General features: G+C 38.0%; 1 protein-coding gene across 1 annotated transcript in view; it reads left to right on the top strand.

The window, feature by feature from the left end:
* The first annotated feature begins 528 nt into the window (after positions 1 to 528).
* srrm4 (serine/arginine repetitive matrix 4) overlaps positions 529 to 23,351 on the top strand; it is a 90,857-nt gene continuing 68,034 nt past the window's right edge. Inside the window, exon 1 of the mRNA XM_020919100.2 lies at positions 529 to 698. Within this exon, the coding sequence (XP_020774759.1) occupies positions 529 to 698 (170 nt within the window). The remainder of the gene's footprint in view (positions 699 to 23,351) is intronic.

Raw genomic sequence — 23,351 nt, forward strand, 5'->3', positions numbered from 1 at the left:
CGCACTGCTGATGACAGAAGTGTCCCTCTCGCGTGCGCCCAGCCCCTCCTCTCTTTACGTCACTAACGCAGACACAAAACAAGCGTCCCTCAGCGCGGCTCCTCACTCCGCTCGCTGCCACCCTCTCTCCCTCTCTCCGTACACGCGCGCTCTGCATCACGCATCTCCACGCCACGCCGATCCAATTCTCACAACTACAACATCCACTATCGATTTCACTTGCGCACATTTTCAACCAGATTTCAACTCGGTGAACCCTCTAAAAAGTAGCAGATGTCACCGAACAAAACATGCCGATGCCCCCCTCTTTTTCACCCCACGGGACAATGCTGAGACCCCATTGGAGAGGAAAGGGGGGTCGGCTTTTGTGCGTGGACTAACCGCTCTGACAACCTGCTGCTGCTGCCAATCGGAACAAGACTCTCTGCACTCTCTGAATTCAGTACTTGGATAGCTCCTGCCTCTCCAATGCGAGAGTGAGTGGACTGTAGACAGAAGAAAGCAGGTACAATAGCAGCTTTGGCACAGATGGAGCCCGCGTGTTCGCTTACGGTGCCTTCGCTTTTCGGATCGTCGGGTCTGGTGCGGGAGAAGCAGCTCTTTGAAAAGTTTTGGAAAGGGACGTTCAAGGCTGTGGCCACCCCGCGACTGGAGAGCGTGATCGTAGCCAGCATCACTGCGCGCACCAGGGTCGCCGAGTGAGTACTGTCCTTGTGTACTATGCGTGTCAGTAAGTGCCACGTTTATTTTTAAAGGTCCTATATTACACAAAATTGACTCCCGTGGGCTTTAAACCATGTGATAATGTTGTTACCTCATCAAAAAGATACCTGGATTTGTGTTTTGTTCCATTGCCACAGGTTTGACTAATCCTGTTTACCTCTCCAAATCTCAAAATGCTCTGTTCCACCTTGTGATGTCATGAAGCAGTAGTTTTCAAGTTAACAGCTTCCTTTTACCTTTAGTTTGAGAGAGATCAGCAATTCCAGGTCTGAAATGATCCAAATCATTCTAGTGAAGGTGTATGGAGTTTAAAAACACAGTGGAGCACTTCCTGGAGCAGAGTTTTTTTTCCAACTGAGAGAAAAACACAGCCTACATATGTGGATGTGTGTGTTAAACATGGTGAATGAAGCAAAACACAACTTCAGGTTTGTTTTTCGTGAGGAAACAACATTAAAACAGAAAACAGAGTAATATAGGCCCTTTAAATATACTCTACCTGTCAATATGATTGCTTTGGAAAATATTGTTAAGAGCTGTTTATCTTGATTTTGATTACATTCCTATTCTCTTGCTGTTCATGAACTTGCGTTGCAACCCTGAAATTTCCCAATTGTGGGACAAATGAACCTTCTCTTATTTTAACTGTGTGACCTTGCTTTGCTATGAGCCAGTCTCCATTCTGAACTATTTTTCATGATTTAATTGTATTACATTGTTGGTGATGGTGTAATGTTAAGCTTGTTTGTGTTAACTGTTTGCTGTAACACTGTTGAACACTAATAATAATAATAATAATAATAATAATAATAATAATAATAATAATAATAATAATAATAACACATCTCCATGACAACCAGGTGGTGGACCAGAAATGCACATATAAGATGAACTCATATGTAGCCTACATTTAACACAACTAATATGGGATGATATTGAGTCAAGAGTCAAAATGATTGTGCCAGTTCTAAGCCCAGAAAAACAGTTGTGTCAAATGGATAATTGAATTGTCAGAACACTGGAGATAAGCTGTGACAACTCTAGAAAGTCCAGTAGTTAACTATTATAATTCTTTTGCTTTTGGTACAGTATGTGTCAAAACTTGAAGCTATTTATGTAAAAAAAAAAAAACATCTGGATCTTAACATGTAATGAAATGATTGACACTTCTTAAAACAGCACACACCCATTGCTAAACATCCCTGGAGTAACTGTGTGTTGCAGCAGTTATACGTGAGGTTTACACCAACAAAAAGAAGATTGTAGTGTTCAGTTAATTGTCTCCTTTAAAGGTCATGACTGCTGCGATGTCCTTGTTATAACATCACACCAGTGCCTTCTTTCTTTGATGACAACATTTTTGTATTGAGGCGTCTCTTGTTGCTTCTTTAAATCGCCCATGTTATGCTATTTTCTAATCTATTATAATGTTGTTTTCTCATCAAAACCTACCTGGAGTTGTGTTTGTTTCATTCACACACATTTAACACACAAACCCTGCATATTTAGGCTGAGTTTTTCTCTCAAACTGAAAAAAAATTCTATGCTATGTGGTAAAACAGGAAGTGCTCCACTGTGTTTTTTAACTCCATACAGCTTCACTAAAACCTTTTGGATAATTCCAGCTCTGAAATTGCCATTCTCTACTGAAAAACAATGTTAAACCAGTACATGACATCGCAAGTTTGAACAGAGCATTTTGACCTTTGGAGATATAGACAGACTAGTGATAAAGAGTTACTCAAACATGTGTGAATGAAACAAAACACAACTCCAGGCATGTTTTTGATGAGATAACAACATTATAACACAGCCAAAAGCTCACAAGAGTCAACTTTGCATAATAGGATCTTTCAACAAAAAGACTGCAATGTATTATATGTCAAAAGTGTAGTAATTATTTTGTGATGAGTAAAAACAAAATATGCAATTTGCTTTATGCAGGTATTGTAATTAGCTTGATCAGATTCATTTTTGAGGGTAAATTGTGATTTGATTCTTGCTTTTTTACACATGAAAAAAACTGTTTACTAGTTCTTGTGTAGTTGTTAATGTGTCTACTATATGCAATTATGGGTCAGCTCATAGAGTTTGGAGAAATAATGTCTTTAGTCGACCAATAATTCCTTTAGCTAATACAGCCCTGTTCACAAACAAGCAATGACATTTCTTCATTGTAATTCAGCAGTTAATTAACACATTGCGCACTTGTGTGACCAGCATCCCAAGCACTTGTGGACTGAAGTAGGTGTAACAAAGAGATGCAGATTTGAGAGCATGTTTTGGTCAAATTGTTGTAATGGCATTTGCATACTGAAATAATGTTTTACTTCAGCTACTTGAATTACCTTTAAATGTACCGATGCAAACCATGGAGATGATGGATATGCTATTTTCTGATCTATGTGATAATTGTTTCCTCATCACAAACATACCTGGAACTGTGTTTTGTTTCATTCTCACATGTTTAACACACAAACCTTGCATTTTTAGGCATATCGAGTTCTTCTCTCAAACAGAAAACACTAATAATAGTGATAAATAATCTCTCCTGAACTAAACGTAAAAGGCAGTTGTTAATTTGAAAACTACCGCAGAGCAGAACAGAGCAGAGCATTTTAAGCTTTGAAGTTGTGGAGAGACTAGTCATAAATTATTACTCAAACACGTCTCAATAAAACAAAATACAACTCTGAGTATGTTTTTCAGGAGGTAACTACATTATAACATGGCTTAAAGCTCACAATAATCAATTTTGTGTGATATAAGACCTTTAACTTGCCCATGTAAACGCAAAAATACAGCCTCTTCTCTTGTAAAGTCTCTGTATATAATGGCGGCTCTTGGATGACTGAACCTTGACTGCTTCTGACATCCCTTATCAACTTTGTCTCGTGTGAAATTAGCTATGTTAATGAGGATCAGAATGGCCCATTTCACCATGCACGGCACCAGCAGCAGACGCACACTCAACCGGATAATGTGTCTATAATGACTCCTATTACAGCACAACTATAATGCTACACACACTTTTTTTTTTAGATCGTGGCATCTTTGGAAAAGGAACAGTTTTATTATCAGCATGTAGCGTATCCACTTATCTTAACCATCTGAAGGAAAAAAGTTTCATCTCAATTTCACTCTTAAACAGCTGTATCTTACAGTAGAGCGTGGACCTGAGTACCACACTGCAAAAATGAAATAATTACTTTACAATGATTTTACTTTGAGCAGTTTCACTAGTTTATATTATTTACCAACTAGATGTAGTCTTATTGTTTGACTTGTTCCATTATACACTGGTAGATTCAGTGAGACTAAACTAGGACCAAACCAGGACTAAACTAGGACTAAACAAGGACTAAACCAGAACTAGACTAGAACTAAACCAAAACTAACCCAGGACTGAACCAGAACTAAACCAAGACTAAACCAGGACTTAAGCAGGACCAAACCAGGACTAAACCAGGAGTAGACCAGAACTAAACCAGGACTAAACCACGATTAGACCAGAACTAAACCAAAACTAAACCAGGACTAAACCAAGTCTAACAAAAACTAAACCAGGACTAAACCAAGTCTAAGCAAAACTAAACCAGGACTAGACCAAGACCAAACCAGAACTAGACCAGAACTCAACCAAAACTAAACCAGACCTAGACCAGCACCAAACCAAGACTAAAGCGGGACTAGACCACAACTAAACCAACACTAAACCAGGACTAGCCCAGGACTAAACCAACACTAAACCAGGACTTAACCAAGTCTAACCAAAACTAAACCAGGACTAGACCAAGACCAAACCAGTACTAAACCAGGACTAAACCAGAACTAGACCAGAACTCAACCAAAACTAAACCATACCTAGACCAGCACCAAACCAAGACTAAAGCAGGACTAGACCACAACTAAACCAACACTAAACCAGGACTAGACCAGGACCAAATCAAGACTAAAACAGGACTAGCCCAGGACCAAACCAACACTAAACCAGGACTAAACCAAAACTAAACCAGGACTAAACCAAGTCTAACCAAAACTAAACCAGGACTAGACCAAGACCAAATCAGTACTAAACCTGGACTAAACCAACACTAAACCCTGACTAAACCAGGACTGAACCAAGACTAAATGGCTCAAACCAAGACTAAACCAAGTCCTAAATTCCAATGTGGCATGAAAATTTCAGACCTATGATTTTTTTTTTTTTTTTTAAATTAACTTGAATTAAGCAGAAATGCCAAACAGTCTTAATCACATCTACACAATGAACTCCATTATAAACACTTAAATACAGATTATCATTCTTCATTTTTTTATGGTGAAGAAACTGAAATGTAACATGTCTTGCTGTTAAGAGCACATCCTTTGTAAATAGGCTGGGTCTGGTCCGGAGTGGGGGCGAGCTGTCTGTTTGTCTTTAGTGTGGAGGGATGGGCGGTTTCTGTCCCATGTGGGCTTTGTGCGGGTGACAGTGACGATGATGGCCGCATGGCAGGGGCACGCCACAACAAACCTCCCCACAGAGCTGCAGACAGAGCTGGGGTCACTCTCTCTGTGTTTGGACAAGACTGGAGTCGTATCGTCTGTGTCTACTGTCTTCTAGGGTTCAAATTATCAACACGGGAGCTATGAGTGGCTTTTTAGTTATTTTTCTATGTCAAAGATTAAGGATTATTACCATTTAAATTAGCTTTTTTTTAAAATTTATTACACAAAATTGACTCTTGTGAGCTCTAAGCCATGTTATAATGCTGTTAACTCCTCATTAACATTGAGTTGTGTTTTGTTTCATTCACACATGTTGAGTAACCTTTTATTATTAGTCTATCTACATCTCCAGTGCTCAAAACACTCTGTTCCACCTCGTGATGTCATGCAGCTGTAGCTTTCAAGTTAGCAGCTCCTTTTACGTTGCTTTTGTTCAGTAGAGATCGGCAATTCTAGGGCTGAAATGATTTTAGTGATTGGTGTATGGAGTTTAAAAACACAGTGGAGCACTTCCTGTATTTACGGCATGACATCACAAGGTGGATCAGAGTGTTTTCTGTTTAAGAGAAGAACTAAATGTGCAAGATTTGTGTGTGAATGTTTGAAACAAAACAGAGCTCCAGGCACTGTATGCTTATGAGGAACTAACAACATTATAACATGGCTTAAAGCTCACAAGAGTCAGTTTTGTGTAATAAATCATAAATTAAATAAAACACAATAACAGAGATCAGAAAAATGTGTAATATGGATGCTTTAGGATCCTGTTCTTCAAGTGTTTTTAGTGTGATTGCGTGAATAAAACAAACACAACTGTGGTTAACAGCATTATGACATGGCTTAAAGGGACAGTCAGGAATTTCAAACATAGGACCTCATTTCCTAGTGAGCCAGAGTGTTGGAGACGAGTGGAGACACTTTTAAAAATATTCCATACAGTCCTTGTATTTGCAGAGGTCGCTGGTGCTAGGCTAGCGCATGTCAATGGCCATAGTTAGCCTGCCACTAAAAACAGTCTTTCCCACTCCATGAAGCACCCGAAGCAAATCTGTTATTACGCCAGACTGTCAGTGTAAATGTCTGTGTTGCTAGAATAATGTCTGAAATAAAACTAACCTTGCATTGCATGAATTGTCACATGTTGAGGGACTATTTTCTCATATATCAGTCCGCCCCTGCTAAGCTTTTTATCAGGAAGTACAACTCTCTGCTGCTGCTCAGACATAAATCCTTCAAATGCAAGGTTGGTTATACTTCTAAGATTATTCTATCAACATAGATGTTTACATTGACAGTCTGGCATTATAATTGTTTTGCCTTGGGTGTTTTGTGGAGTGGGTAAGATTGCTTTTAGTGGCTGGCTAACTATGGCCACTGACATGCACTAACCTAGCACCGGCGACCTCTGCAAATGCAAGGACTGGATGAAATATTTTAAAAAGTGTCTTCACACGCCTCCAACACTCTAGCTAACCAGAAAATGAGGTCCTATGTCCAAAATTCCAGACTAAAGCTCACAAGAATCCATAATAGAGAACAGGGATGTAATGTTGTGATATTGTATCGTCAAAGTTCTCACAATAATATCGTGGACCATCACAATATACCGAATTGCAAGTCTCTTTGCTTAAATTAAGAGTTATGGTGCAGCAATAGCTATAAAAAGACAGAGAGAACTACATAGACCATAATTCTTTGCATCATTGTAGTGCAGACTACATGAACAAATAACAGTTTGAAGCACTTTTAAGTCTTAGTTCTTTGGATTAAGTCTTGCCAAGGCATTTTAGCCTTCACAAAATATCACAATAAATGTACTATGAGATGTATATCGTGAAAATATCATGCCGAGAGATTTGGATATTGTTACATCCCTAATTGTGAGCCTCCCCACCATATCTTGAGCTTCCCCATGATATTGCAATAAATATCGCACCGTGAGGTTCATTCCGTGACAATATCGTATCGTGAGATTTGGATATCGTTACACCCCTAATATAGCATCTGTAACTGTCCACTGTGAAGGTCTTATGGCTTACCTGTGTGGCCATAACATACACACACAGGCACAATAAAGCTGATGCATATTGTAGATAATGAGCTCCAAATAAACACAGAAATACACTGTTGTTTTTGCTTGAGTGGAGTGCAGCACGGGGAATGCTTAGACCATCAGAACACATGGCCCGGGGCGTTCTCCTATTCCCATTCTTTTCCTGAGTCGAGGAAACATCATTATTCACCGCAGATAACTGAAGGCTGACGCATAATGAAAGTGAGGGGGGCCTTCTGTACCAACACGCAGGGAGGGAGACAAGAGAGGAGTCACCGCATGCCACAGGGACGCCTTTCATGTCCAATCTCTCCTCTCTCCCCGCCGATGTTTTTTTCCTGTTTCGGTTCGTGTTGGGATGCGCTGGAGGGCCAGACAACCACACAAGGAGTAATTACAGTTTGTTGTTCTCCTGGCTGGCTTCTTCTCAGAGCCAAGTGGAAATGAGGGAAAGGGGAGTGGGCTATTCTGACCCTGCAAGCTGTTTGGGTCTCAAAGGGGGGTCTCTTCATTAAATATGCATTCAGGTTAAGTTATATGAGCCGGTGGGTGTGTTGGTCTGAAGATATTGACAAAGATTAGCAGACTAACTGTTGTCATCGCTGTGAGCAACAATTTGCCACAGAAATACAAGTTTTTATTGTTTATTTTTGTCCACTCAGAAAATCAGTGCTTTCTTTTAAAGGGCCTGTATTTGACATTTATGTATTCGAGTTCAGGAAAACCCATTTGGCATCATGCAGTGTATTGTAAAAACAGCTATTTGAGGGGCAATAGACTAAATGGAATTGCCTTCATATGGAAAAGCTATTTTGTTGTTTTGTCCACTTTTATACAATCAGAGGCATTGTGAGATGAAAATCATATGGAAGCAATTGCATGTAACCATCCCAGACACATGTTTCTCTTTCATGGTTCAACATGGTTCACAGCAACAGAAGGCTTCATTCTGATAGCCTGATTCATCAGCCGGTTTCACTTCCTGGAAACTGTCTGACCTCACAGCATTAGAATTTGTTTGCTCAACAGTAGGCAGGTACTTTATTATTTAACCAATCGCTGCTATTTGGTCCTGACATTTGTAATTCACAGCTAACGGGGCTAACTGGTATATTAAGCTTTTCCCAACTCCTGTAGGAAGAAGGGCAATAACATCTTTCCCCTTGATAAAATTCATCAAACATTCTCTTTCTTCCAGCTTTAAATCCTCAATCTCGACAGCTTTGTTTGCTGTTTTGCTGTACCACACAGCTCTTCTCTGATTTACCAGTGCATGGTCTACAACTTCCGGGGTTTTTGCGAACCATCTAGTGTATTCCGATTCCTGAACTAGTCGCTGGAGAGAAATTAAATTGAGTGGAGCCACTAGGTGGCACCAGCCTGGCTAGATCAACACAGTCCAAAGCGACAAAAGGCTTCATTCTGAAACATGTTCTTGACATTGGGAGATACTGAACCATTCTCGATTTTATTTATTAATTTCAAAGACAAAATTTTTATGATTTTAATTCAGTGTAAAAAAAAAATAAAATAAAAAATCCTTGCATCTTGCTCCAGACCTCATGATTTTACTGACAGAAGATTGACTGTAGATCTCATTAGATGTGATTCACAATGTCTCCATCTTTTGATTAATTGTCCAGCCATAATTCAGCGATAGAGTAAACATGCATGGATTTCATTAATTATGAATTTATTATGAAGAACTTGACACTCCCAGTGATATATTTATTATACCAAATGTACCACAAACTTTTTTTTTCCCTGGGGACCCATATTTTAAAAGTCACAAACCTTCGCGACCCAAGTCAATAGACATTATTTGTAAATCACAAAGTAAAGGTGGATTTGACCATTATTGAACATTAATGAGGATATTTTATTGTTGACTTAGGGATCATGTCTCTGAACAATTAATATTACTCAAGTTTTAAACAATGACAAACAGTAATTGAACCAGCAATAAAAGATTTCCATAAGTCGCCTATTTGTATATAGCATATTGCAGACCTACATTCAGATTGTGATAAGGCCACCCAAAAAAATCTCTTGTGACCCACCTGAGGATCACGCCTCAGTCTTTGTGAAACGGTGCTCTAATGTACACATAAACACACAAATACAATTCATTGTTTATATCAGAAAAATTGTGTCTCTTGCATAAAAATGTGCCGAACATTTGGATAGAATTCTCCCTAGTGTGGTGTTATCAGTATGTTTTAGAACTCTACTCCTGTAATTTTCAACATATTTAAACATATTTTTCACCTTTTCTTCACAAATTGCTTCTTGATTGGCAGAAAACTATAATGGATAATTATTTACAATAGCTATACTCCCACTAAATTAAGTCAAAATGACAGAATCATAAAAATGCATGTCATACAGACGTTAAAAATATATTTATTGCACAATTTTGAATAACATTATCTGTTGGCTGCTGAACTACATGCAATCATGTTAATCTGCTCCAGTGCACCCATTGAGAGTTTTATGGTTGGAGACATGTTTTGTAGTAAAAGTGGGGTCTTGTCCATTCCAGTGGCAGATGGTGGACTACAGACAGTCTGGGGGAACCAGGGGGGGCCACATGACGATAGGGTTGGGAGTCTCTTACCTCAGCATACGGCGTTTTAACGAGGAAGAGGGGCGGCGGTTTTGGAGAGGCTTGTAAACTGACAGAGCCTGTGGGAATGTACGGAAGTGTGGCCAAAATAATGAGAATCCAGCACAAACACTACTGCTACAGGTTCAAAATGGCTTCACAGTCTAATGAACTCGTCTTTTCACCAAGCTATTTCATACAAGAGGAGGTGCCGCCTATAACATTGACTCATAATGAAACAGCTCCATGAAATTAAGAAATAATTCACTATAAATAAATCTATAACATGATCTGTTCGCTTCCATGGGTAAAATATTCCAGATATATCCTCCACTGGTGTTTACTAAAACTAGTGCTATATAGACAGAAAGATAATGGTTGTCTAGTGGCTACTTTGCAATGAAGAGTTTAAAATTATGGAGGCAGTTCTATCTTTTAATGATGTTTACCTCCTGAAACTCTGCTAAAATATAACCCCAGAATTTTCAGTTGGGCAGAAGAGATGTTCAATGTTTTTAAACTAGGTGTAGGGTCAGAAACAGCATTGGTAAAAATCTTTAAAGTGGACATATTAAGCAACATTTACATTTATAGAGCTTTTGACCATGCAATAATGGTTTTCCCTTCTTATGTACCATCTCAAAGTTGTATTTAGTGTGATTATGTTTGGAGAATTTTTATAATGTATTCAAGACATCATTGCTCCGATCCAACCCCATTTCCAGTGCCACCTGCATACACCTACTGCTCTGTACGTCTGAAAATAGTTAGACTTTAGGTTATCATGTGACTTACCCAAATCAACCAGACATTTTGGGGACCATGGCCTTCTCTGAGCCCTTTATTGTCACAAGGGTAATTTTGGAAATGTGGAAATAGAGAATGATGAACAAAGAAACTTAGTTGTTTATTAATCTATCGTTTAACAGCTTGAGGTTACAACTTTGGGTTGATTTGTGTACACATGTACTGTAGGATTAACATGCATGGAGGATATTAACCTCGGTAAAGTCCTATATTACACATAAATGATTCTTGTGAGCTTTTAGCCATGTTAAAATTCTGTTAAATCATCAAAAACATATGTGGAGATGTGTTTTGTTTCATCCATGATTCATTAATTGGTTGTATTATTAGTCTGTCCACATCTCCAAAGCTCAAAATGCTCTGTTGTATAGTGGTAGTTTTCAAGTTACCAGGTTTCTTTCACCTTTTGTTCAGTAGAGAATGATTATTCTAGGGCACTTCCTGTATTACATTACATCACAATGTGGAACAGATTGTTTTGAGAAGAACTCAGCCTAAATATGCAGGGTTTGTGTGTTAAACATGTGTGAATGAAACAGAACACAACTCCAGGTGTGTTTGTGATAAGGAAACCACATTTGAACAGAAAATAGCATAATATGGGGCCTTTAAATTAGCACAAATGGCACATTTTCTTTCAAAGTGTTTCAGTCAACTGCACAACTTTCTAAACTAAAATAAAATCTAAAAGAAAGTTCTCCTGTAATGGGGCTATTTCAATTTTGCCTTGCCAGTAGGTGATTGTCTCATCTCTGGTTTGGACTGAATAATTCTGCAGCCATCACTGCTCGAGAGAGTGACAACTGTATTTTTACAATGACATTTTTGCCTGTCTACTGTACCTGTCCTTCCTCTCTCGTCATTGGCTGTTGTCAGGGGCAGTGCACATGGCTTGCCTCTTAATATGAGCAGGATCTGAGCCCACTCCCCAGGCACGAGGCCACCAAAATGGATTCCCGTTTTGTATCGATTCCTGTGTAACTAATCCATTTGAGTCCAAGCAGCGTCTGTGGCTTTGGTTGGGGCCTCTGTGTTACAGTCTGGATGAATTCTATAAGCAGCAAAGTATACAACATATCTGTGCAATTCAGAGACTGGTTTTTATATTTGATTTGGTAACAGTTGATGTGCTTTAAAGATGCACTGTGTCATTTGTCCACTATAGTTATTTGCTTTAAAGATTTAAATTATGCCAAATCAACTTTTCAGAGGTTTAAACCATGTTATAGTTGTTTTCCTCACCATTTATTCATTGTATTTGGAGTAATTTGTGCATGTTTGAGTAGGCATTAAAGTATATTGAGCAGGTATTATAGTATATTCTCAAGACACCGTTTTGCTTACTTACTTACTTTTCTTAATCTGATCCGCGTAGGATTTAGCAGAATCACATTGTCACTTTGCAATGTGAGCTATCAGCTATCCACTGGAGGTGCTGACTCTTTGTTGTGATGATGTTTATAGTGACACTGTTTTCTAAGTCAGTGGATTTGTTTCTAGTCGTTTTAGATAATATAAAATGTCCAAATTATAACATATTCACGGGTGTCATAGATTAGCAGACACAAGCACATTCATTTACATCAAATACAAATACTTGCTTGCAATATTCTTTTTTTTTTTTTTATTTCCATTGTGGCGTATGACTGAAATAACAGAAATATTCTCGACATATATTTACCTATTGCACTCAATGGGCTTCCAGCGTAGTTAAAAAGTATTCTGGTACTGAATACTATCACTCAGGTTGTACTTTATATCTGATTATTGCTGATTCCTGCTCCTGGGGATGAAGCCTTTGTGAAAAGTCAGTCTAGTATAATTCAGCGTAGCGGCCAGGCCCATGTGATTTATTTTACAGTTCTGTGCAGTGAATGGACAGACTCTCCTCGGGGCTTACACTGTACTTGTAAAGGGGACGTATAGAGAGGAGCGTAAAGGGAGATGAATAGAATATATAACCGGAGGCAAACTCTGCTCTGGTTCACATCCTCTTTTTACTGACAAAAGTGGAGAAATAAAGATGAAAATGTAATAAAATTTTAGTGCCAGATATATATAAAGACGATTGTGTTTGTATTTATTAATAACCATGACACTGTCACTAAAAGCAATAGGAAATTTAACATTTAGAATTTGATTTGTTATTACCAAGGTTTGTTGCCAGTGTCCCGATTCTTTTGTTTAGTTTGTTGAAAGTGAAATGACAAAATCCACAAATTTCAGATTTGGTAAAGACGCACACAAGGACATTGTATTTAATTAAGTTGTTTTGTTATGATTAATCACTAAATATGCTTTGGATTTCTTCCTTTGGGTGTCAAACGTTGTAACTTATTTTAGGTTTAACAAAATTTACAACAAGTTTAACTAGTAAACTAAATGAAATGAAAGAAAACAACAGTTGATTGAGCAACATTAGAGCCAGGGAGCTCAACAGTGACCGCCGGCTCCAGTTACAGAAATACATTTTCCATTCATTTTTCATATTAATCATATTTCAAACATGGAGGTTAAGCAGCTAATATCCATTAAAAAATACCCACACACAAAAAACACCCACACATTAAAAAAACAAGAAATTTAGCAAAATGCTTTAATAACGTAGCAGTTTATTAAGTTTCTGAAAGAGGTTTTAAATAAAATTATAGATCTTGCTCATTAGTTACCGCGTAGCTGATTAGCCTTGAGCAAGCTTATGAACTTTTAATATTATTTTTTTCTCAAAGTCTAAGAGAAAAAATGGATGTAATGTACCTCACATACTGTAGCTGTGCGGAGGACACGTGGACTGGGCACTGACGAATCTTTTCTCTACTTTTAGCTCTAATCACTGACGGTAACCTACTTCTTAAAGCTGATCGATAAACTCTTCAGTCAGAATTTCACTCACACGCCTCCACTGTAGAACTGTTATCTTTGCGGTGTTTATATGAGTACCTATAGCAGAGTTCAACATATTTATGACGACGGCTTCTGAATGAAATGCTGTCTATTCATTTTGAGACCTTGGTTTTATATAAGTATAATGCTGGTAAGTTATATCACCAGGTTTCAATTACCATCTAATAATAATAATACTAATAATAATGCATGAATTTTATATAGCACTTTCCTGGACACTCAAAAATGTATTATTCATTCACTCCACACTCAGTGTTGGCTGACATATGACCACATGTTAATTCAATGCTATTTGTAAGTGACTTTTTTATATTCCACATCTTTTTCTCAGTACTTATTTAAAGATTTATATTTCAAAACATGCTTTATTTATTTGAAATGGGTCCATAGACTCTATATAAATGGACACAGCTAACCCACTGGCCGCCACGTTCTAAATAGGAAGTGAGGATGGGGGCGGGTCCAGTTCCTTCACCACTGCTTCCGATTGACTTTACGTTGGAAAATTCAACGTAAAGTCAACTGGAAGCAGAGTTGAAGGAGTAGGAAGTGCACCATGTTCCCAACTGACTTTACGTTGGAAAATTGTCGTCCCTTTCTCTGTAGCTTCTGCAGTGAGCCTTGTCATTTTGGTCTTAAAATATCCATATTAATCCACTCTACATGATCATGGAGTTTTTAATTCAGTTTTGTCTGTAAATAAATTCCTCTTCCTATGTGGAACTCAGCTCCAAATTGGCACCTATCTGCCAGCCCCATGAGCTTCATTTGACTGGAGCCGAACGTTATAGGTGACATCACACTCCCTTAGTCCACTTCTTTATACACTCTGTGAATGTACCAGAGAGATAAAAAACAAAACAAAAACTAACACTGTGTAAGCATAACTTGACAAATTTCAGGTTCTTAAATGATCAAATTCAAACAAATCTAACTATATAAAGTAATAATGAATATTTTCCTATAATTAAAGGACAGTCTGGAATTTTTGGACATAGGACCTCATTTCCTAGTTTGCCAGAGTGTTGGAGATGTGTGGAGACACATAAAAAAAAAAAAATTCCATCCAGTCCTTGTATTTGCAGAGGTCTCTGGTGCTAGGCTAGTGCATGTCAATGGCCATAGTTAGCCTGCCACTAAAAACAGTCTTACCCACTCCACAAAGCACCCAAGGCAAAACAATTATAACGCCAGACTGTCAACGTGAATGTCTGTGTCGATAGAATAATTTTAGAAGTAAAACCAACCTTGCATTTGAAGGATTTATGTCTGAGCAGCAGCAGCGAGTTGTACTTCCTGACAGAAAGCTTGGCAGCAGCGGACTGATATCACCTAGCACCTATCTTACCAGCAATGTAAAATTCTGCTGCTGCTGAGAAAATAATCCCTCAATATGTGACAATTCATGCGATGCAGTTTAGTTTTATTTCAAACATGAATTAGTGTCAGGCTAACTATGGCCATTGACATGCGCTAGCCTAGCACCAGCAACCTCTGCAAATACAAGGACTGGATGGAATATTTAAAAAAGTGTCTCCACTTGTCTCCAACACTCTGGCTCACTAGGAAATGATGTCCTATGTCCAAAATTCCAGACTGTCCCTTTAAGCCATGTCATAATGCTGTTAACCAGAGTTGTGTTTGTTTCATTCACGCTCAAAATACTTTTAAGTTGTTTTTGTTCAATATTGTGGTTTACAATACAATACAGAGCTCAATTTTGGACATTTTGCTATAACAGCTGTTCAGAGAATTGAACCCACAACCTCTATTCCCAACACCCCAGCCATTTGAACAGAGCCAAGCATCAGGATACAGACGTCGAAGGAGCATCACTAAAACATAATTCCACTGTGTACTATGTTGTTGTATAAGGGACACATTTTCTGCTCCACCGGCGGAGATAGGGGGGCTGATTTTGTCGAGTTGGTGTTTTTACGCTTGGATTCTTTTAATTCTGTGATAATGAAACCAAAGGATACAAGACTTCTTGCGGAGTAACTGTCATGTCTGCAATTTAAACTAGTTTGTGTATCCATCTGCACCTGCTCACTGGGAAAATAAGGTGCAGTGACATTTACAGGTTCTTGGCATTTAAAACAATTAACGCTGAAAATAGTGTTTACAAGTTGTGAACTGCAAAAGTGGCTGTAGAAGTTTGTAGAGAAACATGTTAAATGACAAACTGAGCAAAATGGGGGGGGTGTAGTAGGGCTGCAAGATTAATCACAATCGAATCAATATCACAATTAAAATGGACACAATTGGCAAAACGCAAAGGCAGCACTGTTTTTAAAGGTCCTATATTATGCAAAATTGTGAGCTTTAAACCATATTGTTACCTCCTCAAAAACATACATAGAAACACATAGAATTGTGTTTTGTTTCATTCACATTTGTTTGAGTAATCCTTTGTTATTAGTCCATCTTCATCTCCAAAGCTCAAAATGCTCTGGTCCAAACTGTGCTTGAACTGGGTCTAAATATGATATGATCTATGTGGTTTTATACTTGATATGTTGCTCAAGATCATCTTAAAGCTATTCAGGAAAAGTTATTTTCTGTCCTGTGAATGTGACTTTTTTTTGTATCAATACCTGCTCAGATGAATATGTAGATTTAATACTAGTTTAAGTATCAATTAGCATCAGATTTTTGCTACTTTTGACAATCCTATTTTGAAGTAAATGGTAAATGGTCACATTTTTTTATAGTGCTTTTCCATCTTCAAGGCATTCAAAGCACTTTACATCAAAGAACCACTCACATTCCCATTCACACACACATTTATACATCAGTGTCTGAGTTGGGTTAAGTGTCTTGCCAAAGGACACAACAACAGCATTCATCTGTGGGAGCTGAAATCACACCAGCCAACCTGTGGGTCGGTGGATCTGACTGATCTACCAATGATGTTTAAGTGAAGAGTGGGATTTGAACTGCCAACCTGTGAAAAACTCTACCAACTGAGCCACTGTCGCCCTAACCATAATGTCTTCCACAAACAGCAAGTCTGCAATAAAACTACTAACCCTGTGTATGTTCTGAAATGTGAAATAGATTCTTATTTAATATTTCAGTCTTTCTTTTTTATTAATTCCCCTGAATCCATTTAAATGGTCAACTTGAACAGAATCCCATTATTAAAACAAATTGCAAATCTAACCACAATTGCAATGCTTACTAGAAAAATTGCATATTAGATTTTAAAAATATATTATTTAGGCATATTTATGTATAGTCAGTGACAGAAAATATGCTTGAAATGTACTAATGTTTTTCAAGTGTTACAGAGACACGATGCCAAGACCAGTGTGCAAAATTATAATGTGTGTACTGCTTGAAAAGTGCCTTGAGTTGCAGCTGATTCTCTTAACCTTGAAACAGACAGTATTATGAAACATGGTTTGCTCAAAGTAGCAGCTGAATCATGTAGACCGAGTCTGTGTGTTGAACACTGACAGGCTGCACAATTAATTAAAATAGAATCAAACTCGCAATTTGAGCTGACATAATAATAAATCACAAAGGCTACAGCTATTAAAGGTCCTATATTACACTAAATCAACTGCTGTAAGATTTAAACCATAGTACAATATTGGTACCTCACAAAAAACATACCTGGAGTTGAAGATTACTCAAACACATGTTTGAGTAATCTTCTATTATTAGTCTGTCTACATCCCCAAAGATCAAAATGCTTTGTTCCACCTTGTGATGTCACAACTCAGTAGTCTTGAAGTTAGCCATTTTTTTCATTTTGTTTTGTAGAAATTGGCAATTTGAGGGCTAAAACCATTCAAGTGATTCTAGTGTAGTGAATGTGTACAAAGTTTAAAAACACAGTAGAGCACTTCCTGTATTACCACATGACATCACAAGGTAGAGCAGAGTGTTTTCTGTTTTCGAGAACTGAGCCTAAACATGTGACACAACTCTAGGTATGTTTGTGATGAGAAAAAAAAAACAAAAACATTATAACAGAGATCAGAAAATAGTAATATGGGACTCTAATGACAAAGGAGCATTCTCTGCAAAGAACAAAGTTCTTGTTCTTCAGAGGAAATATCTTATTGTTCCTGTAGTGAAAAGCATGGAATTCTTGTGTCAGTTTATCAGATTCAGTTTTGTCTGAAATGTTAATGTTGTTTATATTAACTCTGTGCACTCTGAACAGCATCCTACTTTTTAATGGACCCAGGATCTATGCTATAATGTTGTTTCCTCATCAAAAACATACCTGGAGTTGTGTTTCATTTCACACGTCTAACACACAAATCCTGCATATCAACGAGTTCTTCTCTCAAACAGAAAACACTCCTTGTGATGTCGTGTGGTAATACAGGAAGTTCTCCACAGTGTTTTTAATCACCCTTACTACAGTCATTTGGATGAAGACAGATGACAGACTAATGATGCAGAATTACTCAAACATGTGTGAATGAAACAAAACACAAATCTGGGTATGTTTTTTAGGAGGTAACAACATTCTAAAATGACTTAAAATTTAAAAGGGTCAATTTTGTGCAAGCCTGATTCATCACCCGGTTTCACTTCTTGGAAATCGTCTAATCTAAGTTTTTCCCAAATCCTGTAGGAAGAAGAGCAATAACGTCTTTCCCCTTGATAAAATCCACTGAACATTCTCTTTGTTCTGGCTTTAAATCCTCGATCACTGGAATCGTTGCCAAACGAATGTCTGGCTTCGTCTACATTCATCTCGACCGCTTTGTTTACTGTTGTGCTGTACCACAAAAAGGGACCCAGTCATGGCTTCACAGCTCTTCACTGATTGGCCGGTGTGCGGTCCGCAACTTCTGTGGTTCTTGTAAACCGTCTAGTGTATTCCTATTCCTGACTTAGATGCTGGAAAGAAATGAAATTGAGCTAAGGCACTAGGTGGCACCAGCCTGGCTAATTCTGTGCCATATAGGACCTTTAATCTAAACATGACTGCAATTAAAAAAATAAATAAATAAATGTACATTGACTATAATGTTATAAATAGTGTATCCATAGAGGTTCAAGCTGTGGAGCTCATTTGATGGTTGCATGCATGACACTGCTAAATGGCACAGTCAGAGAAGAGAGTGAGCTGGGCTATGTCAGTGTATGACGTTGAAGCTTTGCGTGGAAACGAAAGGCCTTTCTCGCTCATGGTGTCGCACAACAATCACAATGACCTTGATGCAGTATATTTTCAGATATGAGATTGTCTGGGTAATAATTTTCCCAGTGAAAAATATGGCGAAAAGAAGAAAATAAGGTAGATGGAAGGACAGTGAGTGACATTTTTAGATTGTCCATTTGAGGACACAGGAGCTGCCAAGGTTATTACCTGTGAATGAGTGTGATATTGAAATCCTTTCTGCAGACAGGGCCAAGGGAATGAAATTATGTGTAGGTGCATAATGTACAGCATTGAATAAACTTCTATTAGAGGCTGAGCGAAGGTGAGCGGCTCTTTGTCCTCCGCCCCAACACCACAGTTGTAAATCTTAAAAGACACTGAGATGACCTATTCCTCACAGCCATTCATTTTAATAAGAGACCGCCAGCTCCCTCATTACAGCCTATTAGATCTTTACCAATAATCCACTCACATAAAAATCCACTCTTATGAAACTATTACATGAAATCAAGAAAATGAAGCCACGGTAACAGACAAAAAGCAGAGGAGTGGAAATCATATTTTTCTAGACTTAGACTTAGACAAACTTTGAAATGATTTGGACACAGTAGCTCACACATCACAATATTTTATAATAAAGAAGAGAAAAAATATAAATGATGATAATAAATTCATAATAAGTAGCAAAAAAACAAGAGACTGGGGTCAAATATGGCATAATTATATTATGTATATGTAAAAGTAAAAATTTTAAATATAGAAATATATTAATACAAAATCTCAATCTATTACTTAAAATTAAGCTATACCTGTCTCACCTTTGCTTATCTTACAATGATGCTTAACTTCATACATTAAGTTGTCCATTTGTTATTTCAGTGACCCCTTGTGGCTGCATGGAGGTAGTGTTTTGACCCTATCTGTCAATATAATGCATAAATATTCATTTAGTTTTATTCTCTGACCAGTCACTGACTGGAATCATAATGGATCCTTTCCATATCTTTTCCAAGTTAAAAGTTAAAGTTGGACTATGTAATCTTTCTGGTAGAGGGTCACATTGCCTGGAGTGCACCACAGTATTATCTATCTCCATGGAGACAAGCAAATAACACTCCCAGACCTAGTCACGGGTCAGATCTTTAGAGAGGTGACCCCATCTACAGAATGCATATTTTTCAATATATTTTTAAGCAACGGACTGCAATTAAAGGTGCACTGCACAACTTTTCTGGTGGAGAATTTTGCTGCCTGCTTCTTGTTTCTATGGAGAGGTTATTGCTTTGTCTAGAATGTTCCACAGTATAGATTAAACCTATCTATGATGAAGACAAGTAGGTTACAGCACTACGCTACATTACGGTTCAGATCTGTGGACAGTCACCCCTGTTTACAGAAGGAATTATTGTATTTTTGAGCGATAGAAACACACGTAATGAATAAATGCTAAATGGATATGTTTAATGTCATACCATGAAACATTCCAGGCAAAGCAATGGAGACAAGCACCACCAGAAAGCTGCTCAATGCACCTTTAAATGAATTCCAAAAACAAGTTTAGTACCGTTTTGTGGAACATTTCAACCAGAGATAAAACATCATAGAGTCAAGCAAGTGGCAAACCCTCCACCCAAATGTTGCACAGTGCATCTTTAAAACACATAAGAGCTGCAGCTGTCCGTATGATCAAAAGTAGAACTTTGAGAGCACTGTGTGATGAACTCTGCTTTTGTGCATAAATTATTGAGTGCGACAGGTTGTGATTATACAGCCTCAGTGAAACTCATAATCATAATAAGATCAAGGGCCTGTGGAGATGGGGATTGTCATATGTGTGTGGAAGGTGGCACCAGGCAGCACAATCACTCATACAGACAGCCCATTCCCTTTCTAAATATGCACGCAGAGCTCGGGAGGAGTGGAGCATCGGAAAATACTTTATAATGGGTCGGAGATTTTTCCTCTGGCAGAAAATCTAACTCCAAAAGTCTCTCAACAGCATCATTAATGTACAGAGAGGTAACACGGGCAGGTATACAGGCAATATTCCTACTATCTTGCATATTGTAAATCTGTTTTTTTGAATAATATTTTCACAGTATGCTGTAATATTAAAACACAATTGCATTTTTTTTTATTTTTTTTTTTTTATTAGTGTCAAGATAAGAACTTAAAAGTGCACTACATAATTTTGTTGCTGGGGAATATGCCACCTGTTTGTTTCCATGGAGATGTTATGTATTATTTATTCAATTACAGTTCTTGGCAAAACCTTGAATTCACTCTTACTCTTCACTCTTTTGCCTCTCCAAAGATCTGACCTGTTACACGAGAGCTTTAATTCTGAATAAAAATAATTTAATTCTGAATAAAAACTAATTACGCTTTTTAAAAGACCTTGTAAACACTTAATTCCTAATGAAAATTATTATTCTAAATTAACTTGATTCCGTAGTAAGTGGGTCGTTTTTTCAAATTTTAAAGCAATTTTATTTATTTTTTTTAAATATTCCCCAATCATGTAAACATTTATTCTTCTTAAAAAAAAAAAATTCCAGTTGTTCAGTGCATGCTTGTTGGGTCGCCCTCCTGATGCTATAGAATGATCCGGCTCCACCAGTCCTCGCTTCGGACTTTCATCCACTGCTCTTTGGATCTGCGAGTAGGATGCAGGAGTGGGCTGAGGTAGAGCAGCCGTTGACAGAGTTTACCTTCTTCCTTCTCCAGTACTCTTCCCTTCTCCTCCTCAGCTCACAGACGTAAACCGTGATGAGAGAAATCTTGAGCTGCTGCTTAATTGCCACTGGAACAACTACGAAAAAAGTTAGTATCATGTTTATGTCCGTGGCGTAAAGACAAACTGCGATGACAAAAAGCTGGTAGCAGTTGAAGTGTGTTTTTTCTTCCAGTAGACATAAATACGGTCGTGTCTTCTTCCCTTCTCGATCCCCATACATTGCGTGGAATTAAATAAAGTCGATTTAAAGTGTTTTCCATGTAAACCTCAATTTGGAATTACTATTTCCATGTAAACTCAAAGGAGATTATTTCACTTCCGAACTATTTGATTCAGAACATTTAATTCAGAATTAAAACCCATCATGTAAACGTGACCATTGCGACCAAGAAGATTGACAGGTTTAATGCCATACTGTGAATTACATTTGTGTGACCAATAAAATTATTGTAACAGGGGAAAAAATCTCCTATATTGAAATTCAGTATCTTGTGACTTGTGACATGAATAGCCGTGCAACCCTGACAGACACGTCTATTTTAGTAACTGATCATCTGCCATGTTGATTTGCTTCTTGAAACTTTATGTCCAAATATGGCTTGGTAACTGGACCCCTGAAGCGGTCATTTAGTATTCATTACCGGAATGAAAACTTATCAAAGTCAACTCCTCTTGACTTAAATTAAATCATTTCAAGGCTGACTGGCGCCCACATCTCCTTCATTTTTCATTTGCGCTCTCTGCCCATCCTCATTCCAGGAAGACGAGCTGCCATTCACGTCAAATTGCCACCATTTGCATAAGCGTCGCCGGGGTGGTTGTTGGCGGGGCGGTGCTTGCCGGGGAGGTGGGGGCTGGCGGAGATGGAGCTGAGTGCTTAATTGGGGCTGTTACTTCCTGCGTCCTCTTCACCTCCGAGTGGCTCTTTCAGTGTGAGATGTGGAATAATGATAAGAGCTATGATACACGGGCAAGGATCCAACCAGGTGAATGGAAGGAGCACCAAGAGAGACCGGAACATACTGCTTTTTGTCTTCATATAATGTCATGCATGCTTTTAAATGATAAAGGCTGTAATAGGCGCTGAGCACAACTACTTAATACTACTACTACTACTACTACTACTACTACTACTACTACTACTACATTACTTCCTGTCCATTTGTGTATCAGTGGCAGAGGTGGGACCATGTCTTTGTTTTGTAAGTCTCAAGTAAGTCTCAGGTTTTTGACCTCAAGTCCGAGTCAAGTCCCCAGTCAAATACAATCAAGTCCAAGTCGAGTCCCAGGTCACTGGCTCATAAGTCCAAATCAAGTCCAAGACATCTGCTTTGAGTTTCAAGTCATTTCAAGTCTTTAAACCAAAGTAGCAAATATAGGTTAGATATTTGCAATTTACATGACTTTTAAGATAAATTGTACTTTAAAAATCATTGTATATTTATACAGTATATAAGAGTTGTAGAAATTAATTTAGTTAATTTTTCATTTTTAAATCGACATGACATTGAGAAGATCTTAGTGTGAATCATCAATCAAGTCTTCTCAAATCACAGGCCTCAAGTCCGAGTCAAGTTCTAAGTCTCTGACCTTCAAGTCCAAGTCGAGTCCCAAGCCTTAGTCCATTTTATCAAGTCAAGTCTCAAATCCTAAAAATAGTGACTCAAGTCTGACTCGAGTCACGGGTTAGGGTTAGTCACGACTTGCAAGTCCCCACCTCTGATCAATGGAGTTGTTGCTTAGTCGTGCTAAAATGAATAAATATTTCGAAATAAGGCAGTGAACAGAGAGCTGAGGGTAAATGCCTCTGAAAACATGTAAAAAGTATACAAATACATTTAAATACATTACATATGGAGCGCAGGTTGTTTAGAAAGCAACATGTTTGTGTCTCAGTGCT

This window comes from Boleophthalmus pectinirostris, unplaced genomic scaffold (genome assembly GCF_026225935.1).
Source record: "Boleophthalmus pectinirostris isolate CB_2022bp ecotype Guang Dong unplaced genomic scaffold, ASM2622593v1 HiC_scaffold_4, whole genome shotgun sequence".
Taxonomy (NCBI): domain Eukaryota; kingdom Metazoa; phylum Chordata; class Actinopteri; order Gobiiformes; family Gobiidae; genus Boleophthalmus; species Boleophthalmus pectinirostris.